Source organism: Oncorhynchus masou, chromosome 13 (assembly GCF_036934945.1).
Source record: "Oncorhynchus masou masou isolate Uvic2021 chromosome 13, UVic_Omas_1.1, whole genome shotgun sequence".
Classification (NCBI taxonomy): domain Eukaryota; kingdom Metazoa; phylum Chordata; class Actinopteri; order Salmoniformes; family Salmonidae; genus Oncorhynchus; species Oncorhynchus masou.
Genome location: NC_088224.1, coordinates 27,455,218 through 27,470,941, shown reverse-complemented (window position 1 = coordinate 27,470,941; position 15,724 = coordinate 27,455,218). Strand labels below are relative to the sequence as shown.

Below are 15,724 nucleotides of genomic sequence, written 5' to 3'. Positions count from 1 at the left end.
TACCCCCATTCCTCCCTCCCATTCCTCCCTCCCATTCCTCCCTCCCCTTCCTCCCTCCCCTTCCTCCCTCCCATTCCTCCCTCCCATTCCTTACCCCCATTCCTCCCTCCCATTCCTCCCTCCCATTCCTTACCCCCATTCCTCCCTCCCCTTCCTCCCTCCCATTCCTTACCCCCATTCCTCCCTCCCATTCCTCCCTCCCATTCCTTACCCCCATTCCTCCCTCCCCTTCCTCCCTCCCATTCCTTACCCCCATTCCTCCCTCCCATTGAGTGTGAATATCAGTGACAGGTTTGTTTGTGTAGCACATGAGCATAACATTTAGAAAACAGGAACAAGCTTCGGTGGGACGGGGCGAACAGGACGTTCAATTTTTTTCACCGTGGTATCGCAATACAATGTTTTTGTTTATTTAACCTTTATTTAACTAGGCGAGTCAGTTAAGAACAAATTATTATATACAATGACAGCCTACCAAAATGCAAAGGATCTGTGGGGTCGGGGGCTGGGATTAAAAATATAGGACAAAACACACATCACGACAAGAGAGACACCACAATACTACATAAAGAGAGACCTAAGACGGCAACATAGAATGGCAGCTTTAACGATGTGCGCTGAGAGTCGGGAAACAAGTACAGGGAGTGAGTGTTTTAATAAATAAACAAAACAAGAAACACAAACAATGCACCAACATGAAACAGAGTCAATAACACCTGAGGAAAGAACCAAGGGGAGTGACAGATATAGGGAAGATAATCAAGGTGAGTGTCATGAGTCGCAGCTGCGCTTGACGATGGTGACAGGTGTGCAGGATAATCAGCAGCCTGATGACCTAGAGGCCGGAGAGGGAGTGTACGTGACAGTACCCCCTCCCTGACGCGCGGTTCCAGCTCAAGCCGTGACAGCAGCAACACATGACAACACAGCATTGTAGCAACACCACATGACAACAACATGGTAGCAACACAACATAGCAGCAGCACAATATGGTAGCAGCACAAAACATGGTACAAACATTATTGGGCACAGACAACAGCACAATGGCAAGAAGGTAGAGACAACAATAGATCACACAAAGCAGACACAACTGTCACTAAGAGTGTCCATGATTAAGTTTTTGAATTTCGAGATGGAGATAAAACTGTCCAATTTGAGTGTTTGCTGCAGCTCGTTCCAGCCGCTAGCTGCAGCGAACCTAAAAGAGGAACGACCCAGGGATGTGTGTGTTTTGGGGACCTTTAACAGAATGTGATACTTGGTATGGTATCGTAAGTCAAATTTGGGTATCGTGACAACACTAGTTTGTATAGATTAAACCCATGCAGAAGCCAACAGATGGCCTAATACAAAGCTGTAAAAGGTTGGTAGTCCTGCTTCTACCCAGACTGGCTTCATACCATCACCCCCCGCCTCCCCAAGGCCCAGCCTTAACACAGCCTAGCCAAGTCCTCCTTGAGTCATTCAGTTTGGTTCAATCACTGGCAACCGTCTGCCGCTCCGACCCCGGCTTTTCCTCACTACCGTTTCAGTCTTTGGGAGATGAGGAGAGAAATAGAGAGAAGCCAGACAGAGCTGGCTGCCACTAGTCTTGTCCTCGAAGTCCTCTCCTATTGTTCTCCAGAAGAACATCCCTGTTGTTTACTGTTGTTAATTACAAATGCCATCCATTTTTACATTTACATTTGGGTCATTTTGCAGACGCTCTCAACCAGAGCGACTTAAACTCAGGTTGACCATTCCAGCCAGCAAGAAATGTTTCGTGTTTTTCATTGTCTTTTCCTTAAAGAAATTGAACCCACAATCTTGCTTTTACTATCGCTACGCTCTTACCAACTGAGTTGGTTGAGAATAGAAAAAACATTGAAAATATGTCCCTTTCTGGGAATGTTTTTTGGGGGGGTTTTGGTTGTTCTGCTATTGCTCTGACAACACCAAATCTAAGCCAACTCATCCTCCGTGACGCACCATGTCATCATCCAGAACGTCGTCCAGACCTTCGGAAGACATTGCAGAATTATCCCTGACATTTGTGTGAAAGGAAGATTCATAAAACAAACCTTCACAAAACAGGAAAAACTGCCCTTATTTAAACTGGCTTGTATTCATTTAAGTTCAGCAGAACTGTAAATCATATTCAGAAAGCCCTTCAGTTGACAATGGCCATGTTGTTTTCCCCCACATAGCAGGGCCAGGTCTTATAGCTACTAACTGTCATCGGGAATATTACGACACCCTGCCCTCTGTTTCCACACGTACACACACACATGTGCACGCACACACACACGCACACCACACAGCTTACACTCATGTTAATTGTTATTCTATAGAGCTGTGAGTGTCTATGGAGGTCAAAGTTGACGTATTGTTATCCTGCCTCTCCGATTGTCTCGACTCGTTAGTGAAATTACCATCAAAAATGTTATGTGTGTGTGTGTGTGTGTGTTTCTTGATTTAATGACCTTAGCAGCTGATTAAGTTGAGTGTTTATATATTTTAGGGCTCGTTACTTACACGTGATGTCACATATAGGGCAACAAATCAACGTTTATTGGTTGAGTATACAGATTTGCAGATGTTATCACAGGTGCAGCGAAATGCTTGTGTTTCTATCTCCAGCAGTGCAGTAATAATACCTAGCAATAAATAAATAAAAACAATACACACATTATATAGGGTGAGACATGATTAGAATACAGTATGTACATATAAAGTGGGTGAAACAGTATGTAAACATTATTAAGGTGACCAGTGTTCAATGACTCTTATGTGCATAGGGCACCAGTCTCTAAGGTGCAGGGTAGAGTATCGGGTGGTAGCAGGCTAGTAACAGTCTCTAAGGTGCAGGGTAGAGTATCGGGTGGTAGCCGGCTAGTAGAAGTCTCTAAGGTGCAGGGTAGAGTATCAGGTGGTAGCCGGCTAGTAACAGTCTCTAAGGTGCAGGGTAGAGTATCGGGTGGTAGCCGGCTAGTAACAGTCTCTAAGGTGCAGGGTAGAGTATCGGGTGGTAGCCGGCTAGTAACAGTCTCTAAGGTGCAGGGTAGAGTATCGGGTGGTAGCCGGCTAGTAACAGTCTCTAAGGTGCAGGGTAGAGTATCGGGTGGTAGCCGGCTAGTAACAGTCTCTAAGGTGCAGGGTAGAGTATCGGGTGGTAGCCGGCTAGTAACAGTCTCTAAGGTGCAGGGTAGAGTACCTGGTGGTAGCCGGCTAGTAACAGTCTCTAAGGTGCAGGGTAGAGTACCGGGTGGTAACCGGCTAGTAACAGTCTCTAAGGTGAAGGGTAGAGTATCGGGTGGTAGCCGGCTAGTAACAGTCTCTAAGGTGCAGGGTAGAGTATCGGGTGGTAGCCGGCTAGTAACAGTCTCTAAGGTGCAGGGTAGAGTATCGGGTGGTAGCCGGCTAGTAACAGTCTCTAAGGTGCAGGGTAGAGTATCGGGTGGTAGCCGGCTAGTAACAGTCTCTAAGGTGCAGGGTAGAGTATCGGGTGGTAGCCGGCTAGTAACAGTCTGTAAGGTGCAGGGTAGAGTATCGGGTGGTAGCCGGCTAGTAACAGTCTCTAAGGTGCAGGGTAGAGTATCGGGTGGTAGCCGGCTAGTAACAGTCTCTAAAGTGCAGGGTAGAGTATCGGGTGGTAGCCGGCTAGTAACAGTCTCTAAGGTGCAGGGTAGAGTATCGGGTGGTAGCCGGCTAGTAACAGTCTCTAAGGTGCAGGGTAGAGTATCGGGTGGTAGCCGGCTAGTAACAGTCTCTAAGGTGCAGGGTAGAGTATCGGGTGGTAGCCGGCTAGTAACAGTCTCTAAGGTGCAGGGTAGAGTACCGGGTGGTAGCCGGCTAGTAACAGTCTCTAAGGTGCAGGGTAGAGTATCTGGTGGTAGCCGGCTAGTAACAGTCTCTAAGGTGCAGGGTAGAGTATCGGAAGTTTACATACACTCAATTAATACATTTACATTTACATTTAATACTTGGTAGCATTGCCTTTAAATTGTTTAACTTGGGTCAAACGTTTCGGTGGCCTTCCACAAGCTTCCCACAATAAGTTGGGTGAATAAGGGTGAATTTTGGCCCATTACTCCTGACAAAACTGGTGTAACTGAGGCAGGTTTGTAGGCCTCCTTGCTCGCACAAGCTTTTTCAGTTCTAACCACAAATTTTGTATACGATTGAGGTCAGGGCTTTGTGATAGCCACTCCAATACCTTGACTTTGTTGTCCTTAAGTCATTTTGCCACAACTTTGGAAGTATGCTTGGGGTCATTGTCCATTTGGAAGACCCATTTGCGACCAAGCTTTAACTTCCTGACTGATGTCTTGAGATGTTGTTTCAATATATCCACATAATTTTCCTACCTCATGATGCCATCTATTTTGTAAAGTGCACCAGTCCCTCCTGCAGCAAAGCACCCCCACAACATGATGCTGCCACCCCTGTGCTTCACGGTTGGGATGGTGTTCTTTGGCTTGCAAGCCTCCCCCTTTTTCCTCGAAACAAACATAACAATGATCATTATGGCCAAACATTTCAATTTATGTTTCATCAGACCGGAGGACATTTCTCCAAAAAGTACGATCTTTGTCCTCATGTGCAGTTGCAAACCGTAGTCTAGCTTTTTTTATGACGGTTTTGGAGCAGTGGCTTCTTCCTTGCTGAGCGGCCTTTCAGGCTATGTTGATATGGGACTCGTTTTACTGTGGATATAGACACTTTTGTACCTGTTTAATCCAGCATCTTCACAAGGTCATTTGCTCTTGTTCTAGGATCGATTTGCACTTTTCGCATGTTAATGTATGTTAATCTCCAGGAGACAGAACGCGTCGTCTCCTTCCTGAGCGGTGTGACTGCTGCGTGGTCCCATAGTGTTTATACCTGCATACTATTGTTTGTACAGATGAACATGGTACCTTCAGGTATTTGGAAATTGCTCCTAATGACGAACCAGACCTGTGGAGGTCTACAATCTGGCTGATTTCTTTTGATTTTCCCATGATGTCAAGGAAAGAGGCACTGAGTTTGAAGGTAGGCCTTGAAATACATCCACAGGTACACCTCCAATTGACTCAAATGATGTCAATTAGCCTATCAGAAGCTACTAAAGCCATGACATAATTTTCTGGAATTTTCCAAGCTGTTTAAAGGCACAGTCAACTTAGTATATGTAAACTTCTGACCCACTGGAATTGTGATATAGTGAATTATAAGTGAAATAATCTGTCTGTAAACAATTGTTGGAAAAATTACTTGTGTCATTCACGAAGTAGATGTCCTAACAGACTTTCCAGAACTATAGTTTGTTAACAAGACATTTGTGGAGTGGTTGAAAAATTTGTTTTAATGACTCCAAAATAAGTGTATGTAAACTTCCGACTTCACCCCACCCAGTATTGTAATTAGAATTTACCAGAAAGCATGTAGTCCTTGGCTCAGACAGTGTAGTAGTGTGGGCTCAATAGCATCATATTAGTGTGCAAGCTCTTGAGAATCAGCTGTACATGTGATGGAAGAATGCACTGTGCATGCAGAGGGTTGCAATTCCATTGAATTTGGGATAGTTTAACCAAAATATGCCACAAGACCTAGAATTGCCTCATGTGTATCCCACAAAAAAGGTTCACTGTAATAAGCTAACTATTTTGATGAATTTAAGCAAAATTCCCCAAATTCCAGGGATTCTCCCATGGAAAATTTCCAGAAAATTTCTGGAAATTTACCGGAATGTTTCTGACCCTATGCAAATCTATTTGAGTTATTTTACTAAACTTTAGTTACCCTCAGCTGATCTGAACACAACATACTCTGGCCCTGTTATATCTCTCTCTCTTTCCCCTCTGTCTCTCTCTCTCTCCCCCCTTCTCTTTTACTGTTTTACTCTCTCTCGGTCTTTCAGCTGAGCTGCTCTTTCTGTTTCTCTGTCTCTCTCTCTCTTTGTCTGTCTCTCTTGCTCTCTCTCTCTCTCTCTTTGTGTCTCTCTCTCTCTCTCTCACTGTGTATCTCAATTCAATTTAAGGGCTTTATAGGCATGGGAAACATATGTTAACATTGCAAGTGAAGTAGATAATAAACAAAAGTGAAATAAACAATAACAATGTACAGTAAACAGTACACTCACAGAAGTTCCAAAATAATAAAGACATTACAAATATGTATATATACAGTGTTGTAAAGATGTGCAAATAGTTGAAGCAGAAATGGGAAAATAAATAAACATAAATATGGGTTGTATTTACAGTGGTGTTTGTTCTTCACTGGTTGCCCTTCTCTTGTGGCAACAGGTCATAAATAGCATTCTAGTTTGCTCTGTTTTTTGTTAATTCTTTCCAATGTGTCAAGTAATTATCTTTTTGTTTTCTCATGATTTGGTTGGGTTTAGTTGTGTTGCTGTCCAGGGGCTCTATGGGGTCTGTTTGAGTTTGTGAACAGAGTCCCAGGACCAACTTTATTAGGGGACTCTTCTCTGTAGGTGATGGCTTTGTTATGGAAGGTTTGGGAATCGCTTCCTTTTAGATGGTTGTAGAATTTAACGGCTCTTTTCTGGATTTTGTTAATTAGCGAGTATCGGCCTAATTCTGCTCTCTATCTCTCTCTCTGATTGTCTCTGTCTCTCTCTCTGAGTGTCTCTGTCTCTCTCTCCATGTACGTGCCTCAGTGGTTAGAGAGGTGACCTTGATGTTGCTGATTCTCTCCTGCTCTCTCATTGAATGAGAGAAGATGAGGAAGGAAAGGAACATCTCAACCTCATTTGTCAGAACGCACACAAACGCACACCGAATCCCAACAGCCTCCACACATAAACACGCCATCACATGGAACTGCCCTCGGGGTTGCCACAGCAACCACCAGTGGGCGCTACTCCGAGACCATGCCAGGGCCGTCAGAAGATCAGCCTCTTTCATCGTGTTGAGATAATGCCTGGCCAAATTAAACAATGTTGTTCTGAAGCCCTAGCTGCCTTTTTTTATACACTTTGATGATGAACTATGCAAAAATCCCTCCTGCATTTCCTGGTTGTTAAAATGTCAGTTTATGTGACAAAACAAGTAAGTATAGTGTAGAGAATCATTGTACCATCTAAACTGCTGTGAAATATATTTTAAATAACCTAAAATATTGTATTTACAGCTGTTTGAAGCTGGTGTACCAAACCAAAAGTTTAAAACTTAACTTAAGAATGGGAAGCATAGAAATAGTGCACATGGAACAGATCTACCGCTTCTTAGACTTGCTTTCAATTAGAATGACAAATCTATAACGTTTCTATGTACATTTGGTCAGGTCGCCCAAAAAGTTACATATTGTCGCTTTAATCTTGTGCAGTGATCACACTAAGCTGACAGAGAAAGACTGAGTGACAGAGAGTTTAACCATTTGTGTTCTGTGGCTGGTGTTGCTGAAGATAGATACTGTGTGCTTAAATACACAGTTGTCATGGCAGAAGAAAGTTACTGCATGGACTCTGTCTCCTTGTCGTAAGTGGTGTTGTATATTTTAGTACAGTGTGCAATTCCAGACAACTCACATCTTAAATCACACACGTTGTGAATATGAGTAGCTCACTAATAACTGCCTTTAACTGCCTTCATATTGCTGGATCCCAGGAAGAGTAGCTGCTGCTTTTGCAGGAACTAATGGGGATCCATAATAAAGACAAATACAAATGCTGCCTAACGCCACCACTGTGCTGAATGGTTGATATGTCCAAAATGTGTAGGATGCTTTTTAGGCTTCAATTAACTTTTTATTGTTGACATTTGTTAGTTAACCTTTTCCCATTCCTTTCTTTTGCCCTCTCTCAGCTGTCCGGAACGACCGCAATAAGAAGAAGAAGGAGAGTCCCAAGCCAGAGCTGACAGAGAACTACGAGCTGAGTGCAGAACAAGAGGCCATCATAGAGAAGATACGCAAGGCTCATCAGGAAACCTTCCCATCGCTCTGCCAGCTGGGGAAATACACCACGGTTAGTACTGTAGCACACACACACACACACACACACACACACACACACACACACACACACACACACACACACACAGAGAGAATAGAATAGATGTATACTACAGGATATTGTCATTTTCAGATCACAGAAATTTGTAACTCAACCCCTCGAGAAATTCTCACACAGACCCTGAGTGTAACGGCGTTCTTCGTTTGTTGAAAGAGAGTCAGACCGAATTGCAGCGTGTTGGTTACTCATGTTTTTAATGAATGAATCGCGGTACATGAAATAACTGATATAAATAAATAACAACAAAACGGAACGTGAAACCAAATTACAGCCTATCTGGTGAAACTACACAGAGACAGGAACAATCACCCACGAAATACACAGTGAAACCCAGGCTACCTAAATACAGTTCCCTATCAGAGACAACAAGAATCACCTGACTCTGATTGAGAACCGCCTCAGGCAGCCAAACCTAAACTAAACACACCCCTAATCAACCACAATCCCAATGCCTACAAAAACCCCAATACGACAACACAATAACATAAACCCATGTCACACCCTGGCCTGACCAACTAATTAACTAAAACACAAAATACTAAGACCAAGGCGTGACCCTGAGGGGTTGGAAGCCAGGGTCAGCCACTGTGCAGTTTTTTATTTTTTATTTTTTTATTTCACCTTTATTTAACCAGGTAGGCTAGTTGAGAACAAGTTCTCATTTACAACTGCGACCTGGCCAAGATAAAGCATAGCAGTGTGAACAGACAACACAGAGTTACACATGGAGTAAACAATTAACAAGTCAATAACACAGTAGAGAAAAAAAGAGAGTCTATATACATTGTGTGCAAAGGGCATGAGGAGGTAGGCGAATAATTACAATTTAGCAGATTAACACTGGAGTGATAAATGATCAGATGGTCATGTACAGGTAGAGATATTGGTGTGCAAAAGAGCAGAGAAGTAAATAAATAAAAACAGTATGGGGATGAGGTAGGTAAAAATGGGTGGGCTATTTACCGATAGACTATGTACACCTGCAGCGATCGGTTAGCTGCTCAGATAGCTGATGTTTGAAGTTGGTGAGGGAGATAAAAGTCTCCAACTTCAGCGATTTTTGCAATTTGTTCCAGTCACAGGCAGCAGAGAACTGGAACGAAAGGCGGCCAAATGAGGTGTTGGCTTTAGGGATGATCAGTGAGATACACCTGCTGGAGCACGTGCTACGGGTGGGTGTTGCCATCGTGACCAGTGAACTGAGATAAGGCGGAGCTTTACCTAGCATGGACTTGTAGTTGACCTGGAGCCAGTGGGTCTTGCGACGAATGTGTAGCGAGGGCCAGCCGATGAGAGCATACAGGTCGCAGTGGTGGGTGGTATAAGGTGCTTTAGTGAGAAAATGGATGGCACTGTGATAAACTGCATCCAGTTTGTTGAGTAGAGTGTTGGAAGCTATTTTGTAGATGACATCGCCGAAGTCGAGGATCGGTAGGATAGTCAGTTTTACTAGGGTAAGTTTGGCGGCGTGAGTGAAGGAGGCTTTGTTGTGGAATAGAAAGCCGACTCTAGATTTGATTTTCGATTGGAGATGTTTGATATGAGTCTGGAAGGAGAGTTTACAGTTTAGCCAGACACCTAGGTACTTATAGATGTCCACATATTCAAGGTCGGAACCATCCAGGGTGGTGATGCTAGTCAGGCGTGCGGGTGCAGGCAGCGAACGGTTGAAAGCATGCGTTTGGTTTTACTAGCGTTTAAGAGCAGTTGGAGGCCACGGAAGGAGTGTTGTATGGCATTGAAGCTCATTTGGAGGTTAGATAGCACAGTGTCCAAGGACGGGCCGGAAGTATATAGAATGGTGTCATCTGCGTAGAGGTGGATCAGGGAATCGCCCGCAGCAAGAGCAACATCATTGATATATACAGAGAAAAGAGTCGGCCCGAGAATTGAACCCTGTGGCACCCCCATAGAGACTGCCAGAGGACCGGACAGCATGCCCTCCGATTTGACACACTGAACTCTGTCTGCAAAGTAGTTGGTGAACCAGGCACGGCAGTCATCAGAAAAACCGAGGCTACTGAGTCTGCCGATAAGAATATGGTGATTGACAGAGTCGAAAGCCTTGGCAAGGTCGATGAAGATGGCTGCACAGTACTGTCTTTTATCGATGGCGGTTGTGATATCGTTTAGTACCTTGAGCGTTGCTGAGGTGCACACGTGACCGGCTCGGAAACCAGATTGCACAGCGGAGAAGGTTTGATTCGAGATGGTCAGTGACCTGTTTGTTGACTTGGCTTTCGAAGACCTTAGATAGGCAGGGCAGGATGGATATAGGTCTGTAACAGTTTTGGTCCAGGGTGTCTCCCCCTTTGAAGAGGGGGATGACTGCGGCAGCTTTCCAATCCTTGGGGATCTCAGACAATATGAAAGAGAGGTTGAACAGGCTGGTAATGGCGGCGGATAGTTTCAGAAATAGAGGGTCCAGCTGATTTGTACGGGTCCAGGTTTTGCAGCTCTTTCAGAACATCTGCTATCTGGATTTGGGTAAAGGAGAACCTGGAGAGGCATGGACGAGTAGCTGCGGGGGGGCGGAGCTGTTGGCCGAGGTTGGAGTAGCCAGGCGGAAGGCATGTCCAGCCGTTGAGAAATGCTTGCTGAAGTTTTCGATAATCATGGATTTATCGGTGGTGACCGTGTTACCTAGCCTCAGTGCAGTGGGCAGCTGGGAGGAGGTGCTCTTGTTCTCCATGGAATTCACAGTGTCCCAGAACTTTTTGGAGTTGGAGCTACAGGATGCAAATTTCTGCCTGAAGAAGCTGGCCTTAGCTTTCCTGACTGACTGCGTGTATTGGTTCCTGACTTTCCTGAACAGTTGCATATCGCGGGGACTATTCGATGCTATTGCAGTCCGCCACAGGATGTTTTTGTGCTGGTCGAGAGCAGTCAGGTCTGGAGTGAACCAAGGGCTATATCTGTTCTTAGTTCTGCATTTTTTGAACGGAGCATGCTTATCTAAGTTTAGAGGTTTGCTCAAGGGCACAACCACAGGAGATTCGCATGCACACAGACACACTTGCATTTAGTTGTAGTTAACTCTCCAGGCACAGTTTGCATCAATGTCAGTGTAGTGAGGTCTGACTAACTCAGACATCGATAGATTATTGTCTACATGTCCCACTGACGCACACCACAAGCATGTATCTCTAACCCCCTGTTGACACACTGTCTGTTTCATTTTGTGTGATAGTGTACTTCTGACTGGCGGAGCCCACAAAGGAAATCGATCCATTGTACTGTACTGCAAATCCCCCTCTAATGCAGTAGCCAGAACTCAATTATAAGATAAATCCTCCCCAACACAACTCAATAACCTCTCCTGTCCATGCAATTCCAGGACGGTTGGATAGATTTAGAATGGAAATCCATGACAATCAAAGGAGGTTAGGAGCAGTCTTTAGGGCAGGTGCTTCATGTCAACTGATGATCAATATCTGGAGAGTGTCATGAGAAGATAGACATTCTACGCTAGTCTTTAGAGAGCCTTGATATGTTCCACAACTGCACAGTGGTCCTGTTCTCTGCTGCTGAGCCTGTGCTGCTTCCAGCCTATTTGTTATTATTTTACTTTACCTTTTTTTAATTAACCAGGTCGGCTGGTAATTTAGTAAGTTCTCATTTACAATTGCGGCTTGGCCAGGATAAAGCAAAGCAGTGCGACAAAAACAACAACACAGAGTTACACATGGGATAAACAAATGTACAGTCAATAACACAATAGAAACATCTGTATGCAGTGTGTGCAAATGAAGAAAGGAGGTAAGGCAATAAATAGGCCAAAGTGGCGAAGTAATTACAATGTCCTAAGCCAGGATTCAGACACGGCTAGGACATCAGGGTTTGCGGAGTGTGCTAGGGCAGTGAATAAAGCAAACTTAGGGAGGAGGCTTCTGATGTTAAACATGCATGAAACCAAGGCTTTTACAGTTACAGAAGTCAACAAATGAGAGTGCCTGGGGACATACGGGGCCTGGGTTAACCTCTACATCACAAAGAGGAACAGAGGAGGAGTAGGATGAGGGTACAGTTAAAGGCTATAAGAACTGGTCATCTAGTGCGTTTGGAACAGAGTAAAAGGAGCAGACTTCTGGGAGTGGTAGGATAGATTCAGGGCATAATATACAGACAAGGGCATGGTAGGGTGTGAGTACAGTGGAGGTAAACCTATCTGAGGCATGTTGAGCGGGACTAGGGGTTCCACAACACAATAAAACAATGAGAGCTGCCCTAAACAACAGTATACAAGGCATATTGACATTAGAGAGAGGCATAAAGCAATCACAGGTGTTGATTGGGAGAGCTAAGACAACAACGGTTAAGACTCCAACAGGTACACAGCTAAGACATGGCGATGAATGGGCAGAGAGGGTCAGTTAGCTACACACAGGGCCTGAGTTCGAGGCTGGGGCCAACAGATAAACAACATGAAGTGCCGTGTTAATGAACAGTCCAGCAGGCATCGGCTGGGTAGCCGAGTGATCATGGGTTCCAATGAGCAGCAATAGATGAAACAGGGAGCCGTTCGGTAGTCGATTACTGCGCTAGGCCAGTGGGAGACACAGGGTTCTGGAAGCTAGCGGGCCGGGGCTAGCAGATGGACCAACAACAGCTGCGATGATCCGGTGTAATGGTCCAGAGCTTGCGGCAGGAATCCAGTGATGTAATGGAAAAAAGCAGTCTGATGTGCTCAGGGCTGATGTCGTGCTGTGCAGACTGGCAGGTATTATCCGGGCTATCAGGGCTAAAGTGGCTGCTGTCTGAGCTTAAGGTAAAGACCGCTAACAGTGGCTAACAATGATTAAATAGCTAGTAGCTAATTAGCTAGATAACTTTTGATGGCTAGCTTCTGATGGAGGGTCTAGTTATAAGGTCTAAAAAATAGCAGATCCTTACCACATTGGGTGAGGTGGGTTGCAGGATGGTAGATTTAATCTGAAAATGGAAGAAAAGAGATTGAAATATATTGAAATGTATACAAAAAAAGAAGAAAAAAAAGAATATTTATACGGGACAAAAACAAACACATCTTACTGCTACGCCATCTTGGATTTATCTGTTCACTGTGTGCATTATTCTACTCAATATTATTGTCAGAAATCTCTACTATGTTACCTTGTGAGCATGTATGTAGTATGCACTTCTACAGATCAGATGTTTTTTTGCACATTCATAATGTCTGTACTACAACCAGGGGATAGACCATTCATAATGTCTGTTCTACAACCAGGGGATAGACCATTCATAATGTCTGTTCTACAACCAGGGGATAGACCATTCATAATGACTGTTCTACAACCAGGGGATAGACCATTCATAATGTCTGTTCTACAACCAGGGGATAGACCATTCATAATGTCTGTTCTACAACCAGGGGATAGACCATTCATAATGTCTGTTCTACAACCAGGGGATAGACCATTCATAATGACTGTTCTACAACCAGGGGATAGACCATTCATAATGTCTGTTCTACAACCAGGGATAGACCATTCATAATGTCTGTTCTACAACCAGGGATAGACCATTCATAATGTCTGTTCTACAACCAGGGGATAGACCATTCATAATGACTGTTCTACAACCAGGGGATAGACCATTCATAATGTCTGTACTACAACCAGGGGATAGACCATTCATAATGTATGTTCTACAACCAGGGGATAGACCATTCATAATGTCTGTTCTACAACCAGGGGATAGACCATTCATAATGTCTGTTCTACAACCAGGGGATAGACCATTCATAATGTCTGTTCTACAACCAGGGGATAGACCATTCATAATGTCTGTTCTACAACCAGGGATAGACCATTCATAATGTCTGTTCTACAACCAGGGGATAGACCATTCATAATGTCTGTTCTACAACCAGGGGATAGACCATTCATAATGTCTGTACTACAACCAGGGGATAGACCATTCATAATGTCTGTTCTACAACCAGGGGATAGACCATTCATAATGTCTGTTCTACAACCAGGGGATAGACCATTCATAATGTCTGTTCTACAACCAGGGGATAGACCATTCATAATGTCTGTTCTACAACCAGGGGATAGACCATTCATAATGTTTGTTCTACAACCAGGGGATAGACCATTCATAATGTTTGTTCTACAACCAGGGGATAGACCATTCATAATGTCTGTTCTACAACCAGGGGATAGACCATTCATAATGTCTGTTCTACAACCAGGGGATAGACCATTCATAATGTCTGTTCTACAACCAGGGGATAGACCATTCATAATGTCTGTTCTACAACCAGGGGATAGACCATTCATAATGTCTGTTCTACAACCAGGGGATAGACCATTCATAATGTCTGTTCTACAACCAGGGATAGACCATTCATAATGTCTGTTCTACAACCAGGGGATAGACCATTCATAATGTCTGTTCTACAACCAGGGGATAGACCATTCATAATGTCTGTTCTACAACCAGGGGATAGACCATTCATAATGTCTGTTCTACAACCAGGGGATAGACCATTCATAATGTCTGTTCTACAACCAGGGGATAGACCATTCATAATGTCTGTACTACAACCAGGGGATAGACCATTCATAATGTCTGTTCTACAACCAGGGGATAGACCATTCATAATGTATGTTCTACAACCAGGGGATAGACCATTCATAATGTCTGTTCTACAACCAGGGGATAGACCATTCATAATGTCTGTTCTACAACCAGGGGATAGACCATTCATAATGTATGTTCTACAACCAGGGGATAGACCATTCATAATGTCTGTTCTACAACCAGGGGATAGACCATTCATAATGTCTGTTCTACAACCAGGGGATAGACCATTCATAATGTATGTTCTACAACCAGGGGATAGACCATTCATAATGTCTGTTCTACAACCAGGGGATAGACCATTCATAATGTTAGTACAGGGGCCTCTATTCAATCCGTATCGCTGAAGCAATACAGACTCTGATAGAAATGTAAAGGTCCTTTCCCATTGATCTGACATATGCAGCGTTTACTGAGAATGCAGTCTCTGCTAACGCCTTTAAATCACACTGTAATGCTGAACTTCTGCGATACGGATTGAACAGAACTCCATAATGTTGGTACCAGACCATGTTGATTAGGAACATCCATAATGTTTGTACCAGACCCTGTTGGTTAGGAAGATCCATAATGTTAGTATCAGACCCTGTTGGTTAGGAACATCCATAATGTTAGTATCAGACCTTGTTGGTTAGGAACATCCATAATGTTGGTACCAGACCCTGTTGGTTAGGAACATCCATAATGTTAGTATCAGACCCTGTTTGTTAGGAACATCCATAATGTTGGTACCAGACCCTGTTGGTTAGGAACATCCATAATGTTGGTACCAGATTCTATTGGTTAGGAACATCCATAATGTTGGTACCAGATTCCATTGGTTAGGAACATTCATAATGTTGGTACCAGACCCTGTTGGTTAGGAAGATCCATAATGTTGGTACCAGACTCTATTGGTTAGGAACACCCATAATGTTGGTACCAGACTCTATTGGTTAGGAACATCCATAATGTTGGTACCAGACCCTGCTGGTTAGGAACATCCATAATGTTGGTATCAGACCCTGTTTGTTAGGAACATCCATAATGTTGGTACCAAACCCTGTTGGTTAGGAACATCCATAATGTTGGTACCAGACCCTGTTTTTTAGGAACATCCATAATGTTGGTACCAGACCCTGTTTGTTAGGAACAGGGTAG

The 15,724-nt window shown here is 43.9% G+C and overlaps 1 protein-coding gene across 1 annotated transcript in view; it reads left to right on the top strand.

Moving 5' to 3' along the window:
- LOC135552036 (retinoic acid receptor alpha-A-like) overlaps nucleotides 1–15,724 on the top strand; it is a 122,544-nt gene that overhangs the window by 67,777 nt on the left and 39,043 nt on the right. Inside the window, exon 4 of the mRNA XM_064983403.1 lies at nucleotides 7,788–7,948. Within this exon, the coding sequence (XP_064839475.1) occupies nucleotides 7,788–7,948 (161 nt within the window). The remainder of the gene's footprint in view (nucleotides 1–7,787; nucleotides 7,949–15,724) is intronic.